This window comes from Phascolarctos cinereus, unplaced genomic scaffold (genome assembly GCF_003287225.1).
Source record: "Phascolarctos cinereus isolate Bilbo 61053 unplaced genomic scaffold, phaCin_HiC Scaffold_3;HRSCAF=262, whole genome shotgun sequence".
In the NCBI taxonomy this organism is placed as follows: Eukaryota; Metazoa; Chordata; class Mammalia; order Diprotodontia; family Phascolarctidae; genus Phascolarctos; species Phascolarctos cinereus.
The window spans coordinates 142,441,903-142,455,909 of record NW_027555736.1 but is presented as its reverse complement, the minus strand read 5'-3'; the positions used below and the strand labels follow the sequence as shown (position 1 = coordinate 142,455,909).

General features: G+C 37.6%; 1 protein-coding gene across 1 annotated transcript in view; it reads right to left on the bottom strand.

The window, feature by feature from the left end:
* Positions 1 to 14,007, bottom strand: part of APH1B (aph-1B gamma-secretase subunit) — a 30,866-nt gene extending 16,859 nt beyond the window's left edge. Inside the window, exons 1-4 of the mRNA XM_020968644.2 lie at positions 13,622 to 14,007; positions 12,669 to 12,839; positions 5,319 to 5,392; positions 1,735 to 1,857 (exon numbers count right to left, since the gene is read on the bottom strand). Coding sequence (XP_020824303.1) covers positions 1,735 to 1,857; positions 5,319 to 5,392; positions 12,669 to 12,839; positions 13,622 to 13,734 — 481 coding nt within the window. The 5' untranslated portion in view covers positions 13,735 to 14,007. The remainder of the gene's footprint in view (positions 1 to 1,734; positions 1,858 to 5,318; positions 5,393 to 12,668; positions 12,840 to 13,621) is intronic.

The following is a 14,007-nucleotide window of genomic DNA, read 5'->3' as shown; positions in this document are numbered from 1 at the left end:
CATCTGAGTGATGCGAGATGGGAAGCTGGGCATAAAGAGGAAGCTTTCCCTAAATTGCCTGAATTTTTTCAGTAAAATATGAGGCAAAGTTCTCATCTGAGTGTTCAGTATGAGAAGAAGAGAAGCCATGGGAGGTATAAGCAGGGATGAAGAGTTTGTTAGTTAATCGGCTGAGCCAAAGTTTTTCCAAATGAGTTACTCATAATTCCAAGAAAAAAACAAAACAAAACACCCTTATGGACTAGTTCCGATTTCAATGGGAATTTTTTTTTTTACTTTTTGGTAAAGCAATCTGGGTTAAATGACTTGCCCAGGGTCACACAGCTAGTAAGTGTCATGTGTCTCAGGCTGCATTTGAACTCAGGTCCTCCTGACTCCAAAGCCGGAGCTTATCCACTGCGCCACCTAGCTGCCCCAAAGAATTTTTTTTAAAGAATGAAAGAACAGCAGTTATACCCCACAAATAACATTTTGAAGCGTGTGACACTGAAAATATAATTGCCAAAGTGTGGCTCTGGAAAAGAACTGAGAGATGCTCCTCTACCCCTTCTTTGCAGAGAAGGTAGAGGGGGGTATAGAATAATGCATCTCCCATCAGATAGAGTCAAGATGCTGGTTAGTCTTGCTGACTGCTTTTTTAGCTTTTCTTTTAAATCTTTGTTATGACGTATGGCTTGTTGGGTATGGTACAGGGGTGAGGTTTACTCATAAATGAAATTGACATGAAAATAAAACACTGTAATAAAAATAGGTTAAGAAAAGAAAAGTAAAAGTATAACTCATTCCATAATCTTTCTCTACTTCATTTAAACATGGGACAGAGAATGGAAAGGTTCATCACGAGACGAAGCCCTTCACTTTGCAGATGGCAAAAACGAGGTTCAAAGAGGAAAAATGATTTGTGCAAGGTCAAGCACAGGCAGTAAATAATAGAGCTAGAATCTACACCCATGTCTTCTACTATTTTGCACTGTTTCATGTCTGTAAATCTTTTGTTTCCCAATATTGTAAGATTGGAGAGAGAAGTCTGACCAGTACTCACCATTATGTATCTCAGAAATAAGTTAAAAACACCAACTAGAGCCCCAGAAATATTTTGAAGATAAATATAAATTAATGAAAACTAAGGAAGTATGCTGCCTATCAATATTCACTTCCAAAATTAAAAACACAGTAAAGCTGATAGTATGGCATAATAAAAATAACTCTTATCTATACAGTTATTCAAAATATTACAAAAGCCTGGCTCTCACAATGAGCCTTTGTAGGACACAAAACAAACACCATCATCACCATTTTATACATAACTAAAGTTCAGAGACTTTAAATTATTTGACCAAGGACTGAGAACTAATATGCCCCTTGGCTGGGACTAAAACCTTGTTTCTTTCTTTGCAAACAGAAGCCCTTGCTTGCTATTACTCCATAGCTACCTTCCCCACCTAAAGCAAACTAAGTCTATGCAAGCTATTTTAGACCCCAGAATCCTAATGCACTTAAAACAAAGTTACCATTTTCTCCTGTTACTCACTTTAGCTATCAAGCCAGTGGAGAAAAAAGATGCCTTGGGTTCTTATCGCAGATCTAGCCCTAACTCACTCTAAGAGCATGTTACTAACTTTGCTATTTTTGTGAGAAAAGAAAAGATGTGAGACTTAAATAGCTAAAACCTACAAATTACGTTTGAAGACAGAGACAGAAAGTCTTCAGTATCAACAGCTACCAACTACATACCTGATGCAAGGAAGAACTGAGGAGGATCTCCATGTATGCCCACTATTCCTGGTCCCAAGGAATCAGACAGGATATTAACAAGGGAAAATACTCCACTCATGATTCCAAAACCTAAGCCAGACACTGAAAGAGAAAAAACATGGTCTGTTAATTGTTGATGAAAGGTATGGTATAAAGGAAAGATTACTGCATTTGGAGTACAGGACCTGAATTCAAATTCCAGGTCTGCCACTTAACTACCTTTGTGATCTTGGGCAAGTCACTTAACCTCTAGGGGCCTCATTTTCCTCATGTGAAAAATAAGGTGGCTGGATGAAAGCTAAGGAGTCAAAACTCTACTGAGGGCCACATGTGGTCCACAACACTCCTGAGTGGAGCCCAAACTACATTAAAATGTAATTGGGAAATACGTAACACAATAAATGAAAATACAATAAAATACATATAATACGTGGTTTTCTGAGTAAATATGAAGCCCAGAGGGTTGCCTGGGAATGGTTTAGTGCCCCTGTTTCTACTAGAGTTTGATACCACAGGTCTGGGTGACCTCTATAGTCCTGTCTAGCTCTAAATCTATAATCCTATATTTTCTTAACCCTGTGAGATGCTGCCCACATCTAAATTTTGCTTGACACAACATAGGCTGAGGAGCAAAGCTTGGTTGTGAAGGAAAAGAGTAAAAAAAGGACAGGATCAGAAGGTACATTTCTGAGAGGCACATGTAAGACAAAATGACAAAAAAAGGGAGGGAAGAGAAAGAAAAGAACTGATATTTAAAAAATAGAGGGAAAAGATAAGAAAGATGGAGGAAAAGGAAAGTAAGGAGAAAAAAGTATGAAAGGCAAACTTCTGTTAGTTTTAACTTTTTAAAGTAAGTTTCTACATAAATACTTTGATAGTTTAGAGGTGGAGATGAAGGGCCTAGACCCTTTAAGGAATGGCTCCCAAAGTCAGGTTGATATTATAACTTAGCTGTTTCTTCAAAGTGATTCAATCAAGATTATCTTCAGCATGAACCCATAGAGACCCACACCAATATGAAATCAGACCAAAATCTTGTCAACATAATTATAAAGGAACCATATGTCAAAGGGGAAAAGTACATTTAATATACATCTTCCTTAAGTACAGATTTGACCACGTCCCCTCCACTCCCACCCAATAAACTCTAGTGACTCCCTATTCCCTCTAGAAGCAAATGTAAAATCCTTTAAAGCCTTTCCTAACCTGGCCCCTTACTACCTTTCTAATCTTCTTACATTTTACTTCCATGCCATTCCTCTAGTCTGTGATCCAGTGATACTGACTTCCCTGTTATTCCTCCCCATGGCTGCAATTCCCTTCTTCCTTATCTCCATCTCCTGGCTTCCTTCACTTCCTTCAGAAGCCATCTAAAATACCACCTGCAAGAAGCCTTTCCCAAATCACCTTAATTCTAGGGCCTGCCTTATGAGATTACCTCCAATTGATCATGTCTATACCTTGTTAGTACATAGTTATTTGCCTGTTGTCTTCCTCATTAGTTAAAGAGCTCCTGGAGCACAAGGACTATTTTCCCCCTTTCTTTGTGTCCTCAACATAGTACACAGTAGGTAATTAATAAATACTTATTCACTTGACGTGTATATTTTTCTCTTGTGGTGCCCCAATTATAAAAAACAGTAAATTTCTCCTTCAGTCCTAAGGGTATTGGAGGGGAAAAAAAAAAGAACAAGCCCTAGAAATGTCTGTATTCTCATCGACCCTTAAGTGATCATGGACTTCTGAAGGAACAAAAGATGTTTCTCTCTGTAGGGACATATTTGATCACTATTTAGACCAGGCCCGCAGAACCTGAGGCCCTGAGGGCCACCCAAAATCCTTTGGCATGCCCATAGGCCGTAAGCTGAGGGCTACAGGTTGTGCAGGACTGGTTTAGACCTTTTAAGTTACTGAAACTTATTCACCTTTCTAGGACTCTCACTTCCTGCATTTTTGTTTAAAAGGTTGTAACATCATGGCACAGTGGATAGAGCACCAGTCCTGAAGTCAGGAGGACCTGAGTTCAAATCCAGCCTCAGACACTTGACACTAGCTGTGTGACCCTAGGCAAGTTACTTAACATCTTCTGGTTATGTGAATAACATCTATTTTTTCCTCTGTAGAACTAAGTTCAACTTGGCAGTATAAGTCATTCTTGGGTACAAAACTCTTTTGCCTTGAGATATTACGTCATATTGTTTTCTTATATTTGTTGAGTAGTTCTACGTAATTCTGACTAGGATTTCTTAGTGTATGATCTGTCTCTTCTTGGCTGCTTGGATACTTTCTGACTGGATAATCATGGTGTCTGGCAATCACGTTCACAGGTGTTGTAGATTCTCTTTGCTCCTGGGCCATTTTACTTGGATTTCTTGTTCAAGCTTTTGGTTTTGGAGAAGCCCTCTCATGAAGTACTCTCATTACCTTCTGTTTTCCAAGTCATTTCTCTATGATAGCCCAGGTAAACACTGATGGGAGTGATGAGAAGATACATGCAATATATTCTGGATATAGGATAATAAAAATATTTGGAAGAATAAATCTAATAAGTGACACATTAGATTTAAGAACTAAAAAATGCTGATGGCAACAATAAAGGTCTGACTAAAGTGAAGGCGCTTTGAGTCTGAAACCCTGGGTTCCAGGCCTAGCTTTACCACTTACTACTTGTGTGATCTTGGGCAAGTTACTTAATCTCTCTGAAATTGAGTTTCCTTATCCATAAACTGGAGAAAAGAAGACTTCCATTATCTACTCCACAGGGTTTTCTGAGGCAAGTGTTTTACACATCTTGAAGCACTATACAAACGTGAGCAATCATCATCAAAAAGAGTGAAAAAGATTGTAATTTTTAGCTGCTTTCTGTATTTAAATATGCCTTTTACTGTAGTTACTAAATATAATTTTTAAAATTACATGCCTACTACTAGAATAATGCAAATAAAGTGACTTTTGGTCAATGACCAAAAGAAAGGCCCCATATACACCAAAATATTTATTGCAGCACTTTCTATGGAAGCAAAGAACTGCAAACAAAGTAAATATCCATGAAGAAAGGATAATAAACAAGTTGTGATACATAAATGTAATGGAATGTTACTGTGCTATAGAAACAATGAACAAAATAAATACAGAGAAGTATGAGAAGACTTACATAAAGAGATGCATGGTGAAGTAACCAGAACCAGAAAAACAATATACACAATGAATACAATAGAAATGATGAGAACAAAACAGCTGAAACTGACTGCTAAAAAATTACAATGACTAAGCTGGATCCCAAATTAGAGACATGAGAATGCATTCCCCCTGACTTATCTGCAGAAGCTGGGAACTATGAGTGTAAAACATAGCATATATTATCTCACTTTACAAGTTGGTAAGTTTTGTTGAACTTTTTTTCCCCCCTTTTTTATTCTTTGTTATAACAGATTGCTATCTGGGGAAGGAAGAATGAAGGGAGTAAGTCGGGAAATGTAAATTATATAAAACTAAAAGATATCAGTAAGATTTTAAAAAATCAAATTATACACTTCTAAGTTTGTGATTGAATTCTAACTTACCATAGGCCAGCTGTCTTATAGAAATGGGTGATGTCTCCTCTTGACTTATAGTCATCAAACCCTTATTTGCTTTTCTGAAATATATATGTATAATTTTTTAAAATGAAAACATATCAGAAAAATCTGAAACACATTTCAAATTCAGGTTTACAAACATATATGCTCTGGGTCATGAATTACAATATTTAACTGGATATATAATCAATTAATTATATTCTTTTATGCTTTACTTAAAATATATTACAGCACAAGAAAAGAAACTATCAGGGATTAATTCAGAAAATGAATTTTAGTCTAAGCTTGAATTCAGCCCAATCTCTTAAGCTGCTATCTATATCCACTACCTCCCAAACATATCACACTCCTTTCCATCCTTGCGATTTTATTTATGCCCTACAGTACAGAATGTCCTCCCCTTTACATTTTGCCTATTCTAATTCTATATCCTTCAAGATTCATCTAATGGAATTGTGTCTCTTCTAGCAAGTCTTTCCAGACTACTATAATAAATACTAGTCTTTTCTTTGTCTAAATATTATGAAGTATCATTATAAAAAAGTATGTCTTGTCTCCTCAACTGTTTGTAAGGCACTTCAGTATAGAAAGTCTTATGCTTCATTTTTATTCAGCACAGTAACATTTTTTGAACTTCAATTCAACAGAGTGTAAATTTCTTGAGGACCAGGACTTTTGTTTTTTAATCTTTAGTGTTTAGTACTTAATGCTTGTTGAATATCTGAATAAAAAAAAATTTTATAAGTATAGGACTACACAACTATTCACTTGAAAAAGGCCTATGTTTTAGTGAATAGGAGGCTCAATGATTTAACAGTGTCATACAACAGCCAAGAAATGTAAGCTGAAGGTACATTAAGAAAGGCATATGTCCAGGCCTAAGAGGTTAACAGTTTCACTTTACTCTGGTCAGATAATATCTAAAGTCTCGTGTTCTGTTGTGAGCATCACATTTTAGAAAGGACAATGACAACCTGAAAAGTATGTGAAGTAGGATGATCATATCAGTGAAAAGTTTTGATTTCATGCCATATGAAGACAGATTGAAGGGAAAAGATTCTAGGGGATGTAAACATGATAGCATTTTTCATTATTTAAAGGGCTGTCACATGGAAGGAGGATAAAACTTGTTCTGTTTGGCAACAAGAGCAGCACTAGGGACCATGAGTATAAATTACAAAAAGGCAAATTTAAACCTAAAATAAGGAAAACTCCTTAACAATCAGAGCTATCTATCCAAAAGTAGAAGGCAGTGTCTCAGGAGGTATAATGGGATCCCCTTCACTGAAAGTCTTCAAGCAAAGCCAGGAAGAGCACTTATTACCTATGCTGTAGAACGGATCCTTTTTCGGGTATGGGTAGACTAACTGTAACAATTTGCTCATATAACATTCTTTCAGAAAGTATAATTAAAATGGGTACTCATAACAGTGACCTTAATTTCAGCAGCCTTTGAAACAAAGAAGTTTTCATTATAATCATTTTTTTAAAAATCGTACTTGTGAGTTCACTGATACATGGAATTTCCAGTGAGTAACATCTTTCTACTAACGTAGATTAGTGCCTACTGGGCAGTTCATGGCCTTTTCAAAGAATTCTCAAAGGCTATGCCAGCAGAGGGCAAGCTCTAACAGGTCCTACCAAATGTAAAGGCTTCACTCACAAGGTTGTGATACACTAATGCTAAAATTCTGTCATTAACAGGCTAAATAAATAACAGAAAACTGAACACTAGATTTTCAGTATTTTTGGCCACATTAATTCAAGATTACCTATTAAAGAATGGAAAAGTTGAATCCTGAATTGTTGAAGAAACTGCAGCAATGAAATAATGAATCTTTTGAAGCTGAAGATAAATCCATGTTAAATCCTAAAATTTGAGATCACTTGTTGCAAAAGATATAAATTCCATCCTTAAATGTATCCTAGATTACTACACACAGGAGAGTATAGGCAATAACTAATTTGCAGGATGAGTTAGGTCTCTACCATAGCTGTAGGTTCCTCTTGATGAATGTCAGGATTGTTTCCCAAGTTACCAAGAGATGTTCAATGAGAACAGAATGAAAGAGAAAAAAGATTCATTTCAGTGGTATAGTGGAAAGAGCACTGGGCCTAGAGTCAGGAACAGCTGAGTTCAAATCCAGCCTCAGTTTCTTACTAGCTGTATGACTCTGCAAATCACTTAATCCATTTACCTCAGTTTCCTTATCTGTAAAATAGCACCTACTTTCTACAGTTGCTGTGAAGAGAAACATGAGATAATATTTGTGAAAGCACATAGCACAGTGCCCTGGCACATTGTAAGCACTATGTAATTCAACTATAATGGTAATAAAAAGGAAAAGAGTGATTTCCTATTATAAATAACAAAGAAAATTTGGTAGAAGGTATGTAAGAAAGAACTAAAAATTTCTCAAAGGACTTCCCTGTGACCATAGACAATCTAAACACCCAATTTTCCTATCCAACCATAAATATTTAGTTATCACAGGAAGGCCAATAAAGGCCTCTTAGCTAATACAAAATATTTATTCAATGCTGAATGCTACATGAACAATAACGAACTCTCCAATACATACGTGCATATAACTAGTACTGTCTCCTTTGTCTAAATTCTTAACGAATCTATTTGATGTAGCAAAGTGTATGAACAACAACAACAACAAAATCACATCATGTGAATAACTACTCTAGCTAGAAAATGTATACTTCAAGTTTTCTTCTGGAGAAAAAAATACTAAAATATATCCAGTCAAAAGGCGTTTTGTTTTGTTTTTTAACTCAGATCTTATGAATTACTCAGAAAAGTATTTATCACGTCAATAGTGCCTAATGGTCAAATAAGGAAGTGAAAAAGGACAAAGGAAGATTCACTTCTATATTTCTGATGATACAAATAAAAGAATGCTGAAAATGTCAATGTTTTCAATTTGACTACCTTACTATATTAGAAAGTTCTTTATAGTTTATATGTCCTTATATGTCCTTTATATGTCCTTATAGTTCCAAGGGCACTGTACTATTATTATGTTTCTAGGACAATGAAATAAATAAGAAAAACATTATAGGAACCTGATTTAAAGGTCTTTATGAAAAAAATCAATCGTTCCTTTTTTGCTTTTTTTTTGACTGTTATATTCCTTGCTCTTTAAATTTAAGATTCCCTTCTACACTTAACATTTATGACAGCAGCACTGCTGAGATTTAATGCTCCTGTCAATCTAAAAGGTTTATCATATGACAAAAATGACTCATATTATGAACATCTCTACCCCAAAGGATAAAAAATCCATTATTTATTTTGGGCTGTCTCTACTGACATACTTCAAGATTTCTAATCAGATACAAAGGACTATCGATCCCAGCCAACAAGGCAAATGAATTCTCATCACATAACACTGTCAGTGTTGAAGCTACTATTCATTTTTTAAATATGTGAAGTGATTATATCATAAAGTCTGATCCATGAATAAAGCTTCTAGTTGACTGCACAATGAAGATGTCTATTTGGTTCTCAATCTGTAATAAATCAGATATAAATTCTTCATATTTTAATCTTGCTGAATGAAATCCAAACCCTTTAGTTTGGCATTCAAAGACCACCACAATCTGGTGCCAGACTACCTTTCCAGGCTTATCTTGTATTACTGCCCTCCAGTCAAAGTGGATTCCTTACTATCATACATATATACACCATGCTCTATCACTTTAAGTCTTCACTGATGCTGTTCTTTAAGCCTAGAAGACTATTTTCCTCCCTCCCCCACAGAAAATGTTAACCCAGTTCAAATGCTACCTCCTTTATGAAGCCTTCTCAAAACTTCTCCCCCAAATTTTTTTTCTATCAGGACTTCATAGTACTTTTTACTTCTCTATACACTTATCATACTCTATTTAATACTTTAATTATTTGTGAATGTTGCATTCTTTCTACTGAAATTTAAGTTATATGAAGGGAGGGACTAAAGTCTTATTCATCTTTGTATTTATTGCCTAACAATCATTTTAGCTACAGTTGAAATAGCTTCTTCCTGAATGAAAATGCCACCAATTCACAAATAATCTATCACACTGAGGAAGGAAATATCTACTTTAGAAAGGGATAAGTTAAAATGAAACTTTTAAAACTAAAGTCCTTGTTTTTATATAGTATAAACAGCAGAACTAAAATTGTAGTTGTAAGTTAGTCCTAAAATATTCATTATAATAATTCTTTAAGTTATTTTATCACACAATGTAACAGACCTGAAATTCTGAAAAGCCCTTTCTTCACCATGCATTCTGTAAAATGTTTCCTAAATTTGTCAGATTTTACAAATGGAAAAATGCAACTATTTGTATCAGGCTTCCTCCCTCATCTCCACAGCCCAATGAATATGCATAAGTTTCTCTAACATTAAAAGCCTTCCCTCAAAGTTTCTACTCCATCCAGCTGTTTTATCTCTATTTCATGACTAAATATCTTGAAAAATAAAAAAGATACTTCTACTTCCCTAACACATCTCCCCAAACCTTTATAATCTTGTTTCTATCTATTAGGACTAAATATTGTACTGAAATTGCTCTCTCTAAGGTCAATCAATTAGCAAACATTTTTTAAACACCTACTAAGTGTCAGGCATTCAGCTGAGATCTGGGGATACAAAAAAAGGCAAAGACATTTCCCAGCCGTCAAGGAGCTATTCAAAACCTGGATTCTTCCTACCTTTCCAGTCTTATTACACTCTACATCCCTCCAAATATATAATCCAGCCTTACTGGTGTACTCACTGTTTTCCACACATGATGCTTCATTTTCCAATCTCTTTCCAGTGTCTTGGTACTGGCTATTCAGAATGCCTGGTATGCCTTCCCTCCCTATCTCCACATTTTAGGAGCCCTGACTTCCTTGAGGACTCAGTATAGGTTTTGCCTTCTACATGAGGCATTTCCTAACCCTCCTTCCCCTTTCCCACTCACCTACTAGTACATTCTTTCTCAAAACTACTTTGTATTACACACACACACACACACACACACACACACACACACACACACAACACGACTATAAGTCTGCTGTCTCTCCTATTAGACTTTAAATTCCTAGAGTGCAGGGGCTGCTTTACTTCTGTTTTTTGTATCTGTAGGATTTAGCACACTGACTGGCACATAATAGGGGCTTAATAAATATATGACTGATTAACTGAAGTATTTGTCAGTGGCACTACCCAGTTTCCTATGTTAAAAACCGTGAAGCAAGCTTTATAAGAACTGGGCAAGAGGAGAGAGTCAGTTACCAAGTCCTACTACTTCCAAAATCCAAACCAAGTCCATTCTACTTCCAAAATAGCTTTGTCTTCAGCACCCTTGACAACCACCTAATACAGACTCTCATTATCACCTAGTTAAATCACTGTAAAAACCTACTAAAAAGGTCTTCCCACATCTACTCCATTTCCCCTTCACACCAGCAAACTACTGCCCAACGGCTAAATTCAGCCACCTGCCTATTTTTGTAAGGCTTGCAAACTGAAAACAATTTTTACATTTTTTGAATGAAATAAAACTATTCTTAGTTTGTAGGTCAAACAAAAATAGGCAGCTATTGTTTGCCTGCTTTACACTATAGCTACACTAATCTTCCTTATGTACAAATCTAGTCATGTCACAATTCTGCTCAAAACCCCTTACTAGTGCTCCACTTCCCACCAAATAAAGTTTAAACTCCTATCAGCATTCAAAGTTCTACATCATGTGACATTTCCTTTTCTGACATTATATACTACTCCCTTAGAAGTACTTCACACTCTAGCCGAACTTCATTACTCATCTTCATTTTACGTCCCCTTAGTTCCCACTTCAATGCACTTGCTCATGATGCTTGGAATTCTCAACCCCAAAGTTGGTTGAATTCTTAACCGTCCTTTAAAATACAACTTATATGCCATTTTTTTCTAGCAAGCTTTCCCAGACATCCCGGTCAGTAATTTCCCTTCTCATACTTGACAGAGCACTTTGTCCTACAGATCTCTCTGCACTTTTCATCAATCTTTATAAAGCATTACAGTTACTTCTTTATATTTAACATTCTCCATGCTAGCTGAACACTTAATGAAGAAAGTGCCCAGGTCTTACCTAAAATTTGTGTTTTCTCACTTAGCACAATGCCTTAATAAATGTTTATAGAACTCTAAAAACAGATTCTACCTTTGGTGAATACCAAATTAGATTGTAGACGAGGGCCTGAAGGCATCGGTAAGATGGGCAAAACTGCTCAATTACTCTGGGAAAGTCAAGTTTCGGGAAAAAGTTATACCATAAATCCTGTTTCTAATTTGTGAACTACAGAGGTACAGTCTGTGATAATGGTTCCACAAAAAGTCTATATTTTTAACCAAATAAGAACCATCATTTAAATGTCAAAAAATGAAAACAATTCCAATCAAATTCCTATCTGAGGTATATGTTCATTGTTCGAAGATATTATTAAAGATAAAAGAGACGTAACTTTTAAATCTTTTTTTTCCAAGAGTTTTGCATATAAGCAAAGTATTCCTGGTTTCCACCTCCGATTTAAACTGTTTCATCTGTGAAAAGACAAAGTCTAAAAATAGAAATTAACTACTGAAAAGATCTTAGCAGAACCCTCAAAGGAGAAAGTTAGGAATTTGTATGGTTAACTGTAGGATATTCATGAAAAGTCTTCACCCCAAAAACATTTACTTCAGGAAAGGTAAATTCATACAATATGATCCTTAATTGTGTTTGTATCCCTAGTGCCTAGCAAACGTTTTTGCCACATAGTAGGTTCTTGTTAATTGCTTGTTGTGTAAATCATAGCCAATCTTTGAAAACTCTCATAGAATAAAGGCTATAGCTCTAAATTCAAGCTTAAGTTTAACCAGCAAACCTGAATTTGTTTTTGAGACCACTAAGGTCCCTCCAAGGGTCATCTAAGTGATTTACTGCATGGTCTTTTTGTATCCTACAAATCACATCAGCAATGTATTTTTAAAATTTTTATTTTCTGTTATATAGACATTTATTCACAAAATGTAGTCACAAAAATGGTTTAATCTTTTAAATCTTTGTGTAAGAGGATGGGAGTAGGAAATGGAAATAAATTAAACAGGTAATCCATAGAGAGGGCCCTTTGCCCTGCTAAAGTAGTTCAGGGACAGGGGAAAAAAAACTTAAGGATCATTAACTAAATATATTTTACGCTAAAAATTCTCTGACTCTATAGCAAGAATTTGGTGGGGAGAGGGTATGAATCCCCAAGAACATAGTGAGGATCTAATTTGCCATACTATTCATCAACTTTTTAAAAAGCAAAGCAAAATATTAACTTACTTTAAAAGTCTATAATATGCAAACCGGAAGACCTCCTGGATTATGACTGAACACAATACTCCAAAGATAAGCAAACCTTTCTGCACTGATTCATCTTTGGTGCTACTAAGGGTTACTGCAACGAACCAAATGAGGGAGGACAGCAGCAGAGACACCAACCAGAAGAATGCTCTGAAAATTTCAAAAATTTACAAATGTAGTTTAAATATTCACAATAATAAAAATGCACTATTAAAAAAACCCTTTAATTCTACTCGAGAAGTCCGTATTTAACAAAAATTTAAGTAGAATGATGCTCTAGAGGATTTACTTCCATCTCTTAATTTTAAAACACCTCCAGGTTGTCTTCGCTTACTCTAACGACTATTGTAAAACTTTATCCCTAGAAAATTATTTTTAAATTTTAATTCACTTTAATCTACAAAGTAAACGTCATATAGTCGCTTGAGTTAGGGAGGTAACCTGGAAGTCAGGGCTCCAGGATGCCTGAGAATATATATAAAGGGGAAAGGGGAGTTTGAAACACCTATCTATTCCAGACTAAAGGAGCCTGGACTCTTTCCAGAGCGTGTCTGAAGGCAGATTTCCGCCCCATCCGGACCCCGCCGCTGTGGGATTATGATTTATTCACATCCCAGGAGATGGGATAACGCGGGGTTTACAGGAGGTATCCTCGAGGTGGGGGATGGGCTCTGACACCCGCAGCCCTCTCGGGACTCCACGACCCTCTCTTTAGAAGCAGGCCTCGCAGGAGGCAAAGCGCCCGGCACCGCCTCTCGGGGAGGCCCCAAGGAGGTGGGGTCTCCGTTCTCCTCTCCCGCCCCCCGCCCAAGGCCGGCAGGGCCCGTCCGAGAGGCCGGAGGAGGGGCCCGGCCCCGGCAGCGCCGCGCCGCGGGACCGCGGTCGGGTCGGGTCGTGTCGGGCCCGTTGGGCCGCCTCAGCCTCGGCCTCACCCGGCGATGAGGAAGATGATACGCAGCGGGTCAGACGCGATGGTGAAGACGTAGAGAGCGAGGGCCGGCCCGAAGGCGATGAAGGTGCAGCCGAAGAACACGGCGGCCGTCATGGCGGCCCGGGGCGGCGGGGACGGAGGCGGGGACGGAGGCGGAGGCGGAGGCCGTAGCGGCGCGCGGCGGCTCGAGGCGGTCCAGGCTGCGCCGCGCCGAGCTGCCCAGTACTCTGCCGGCGCGGGACGGGGGCGGGGGCGGAGGAGGGGGCGGTGTCCGGCAGGGCCCAGGTGAGCGGGCGGCCAACCGCACCCCCCTCACCCCCACCTCCGGAGAGGCAGCGGGGCTTCCAGAGACTGCCGGCTGCAGTGCGCCCTCCCCACGCCGCGGCC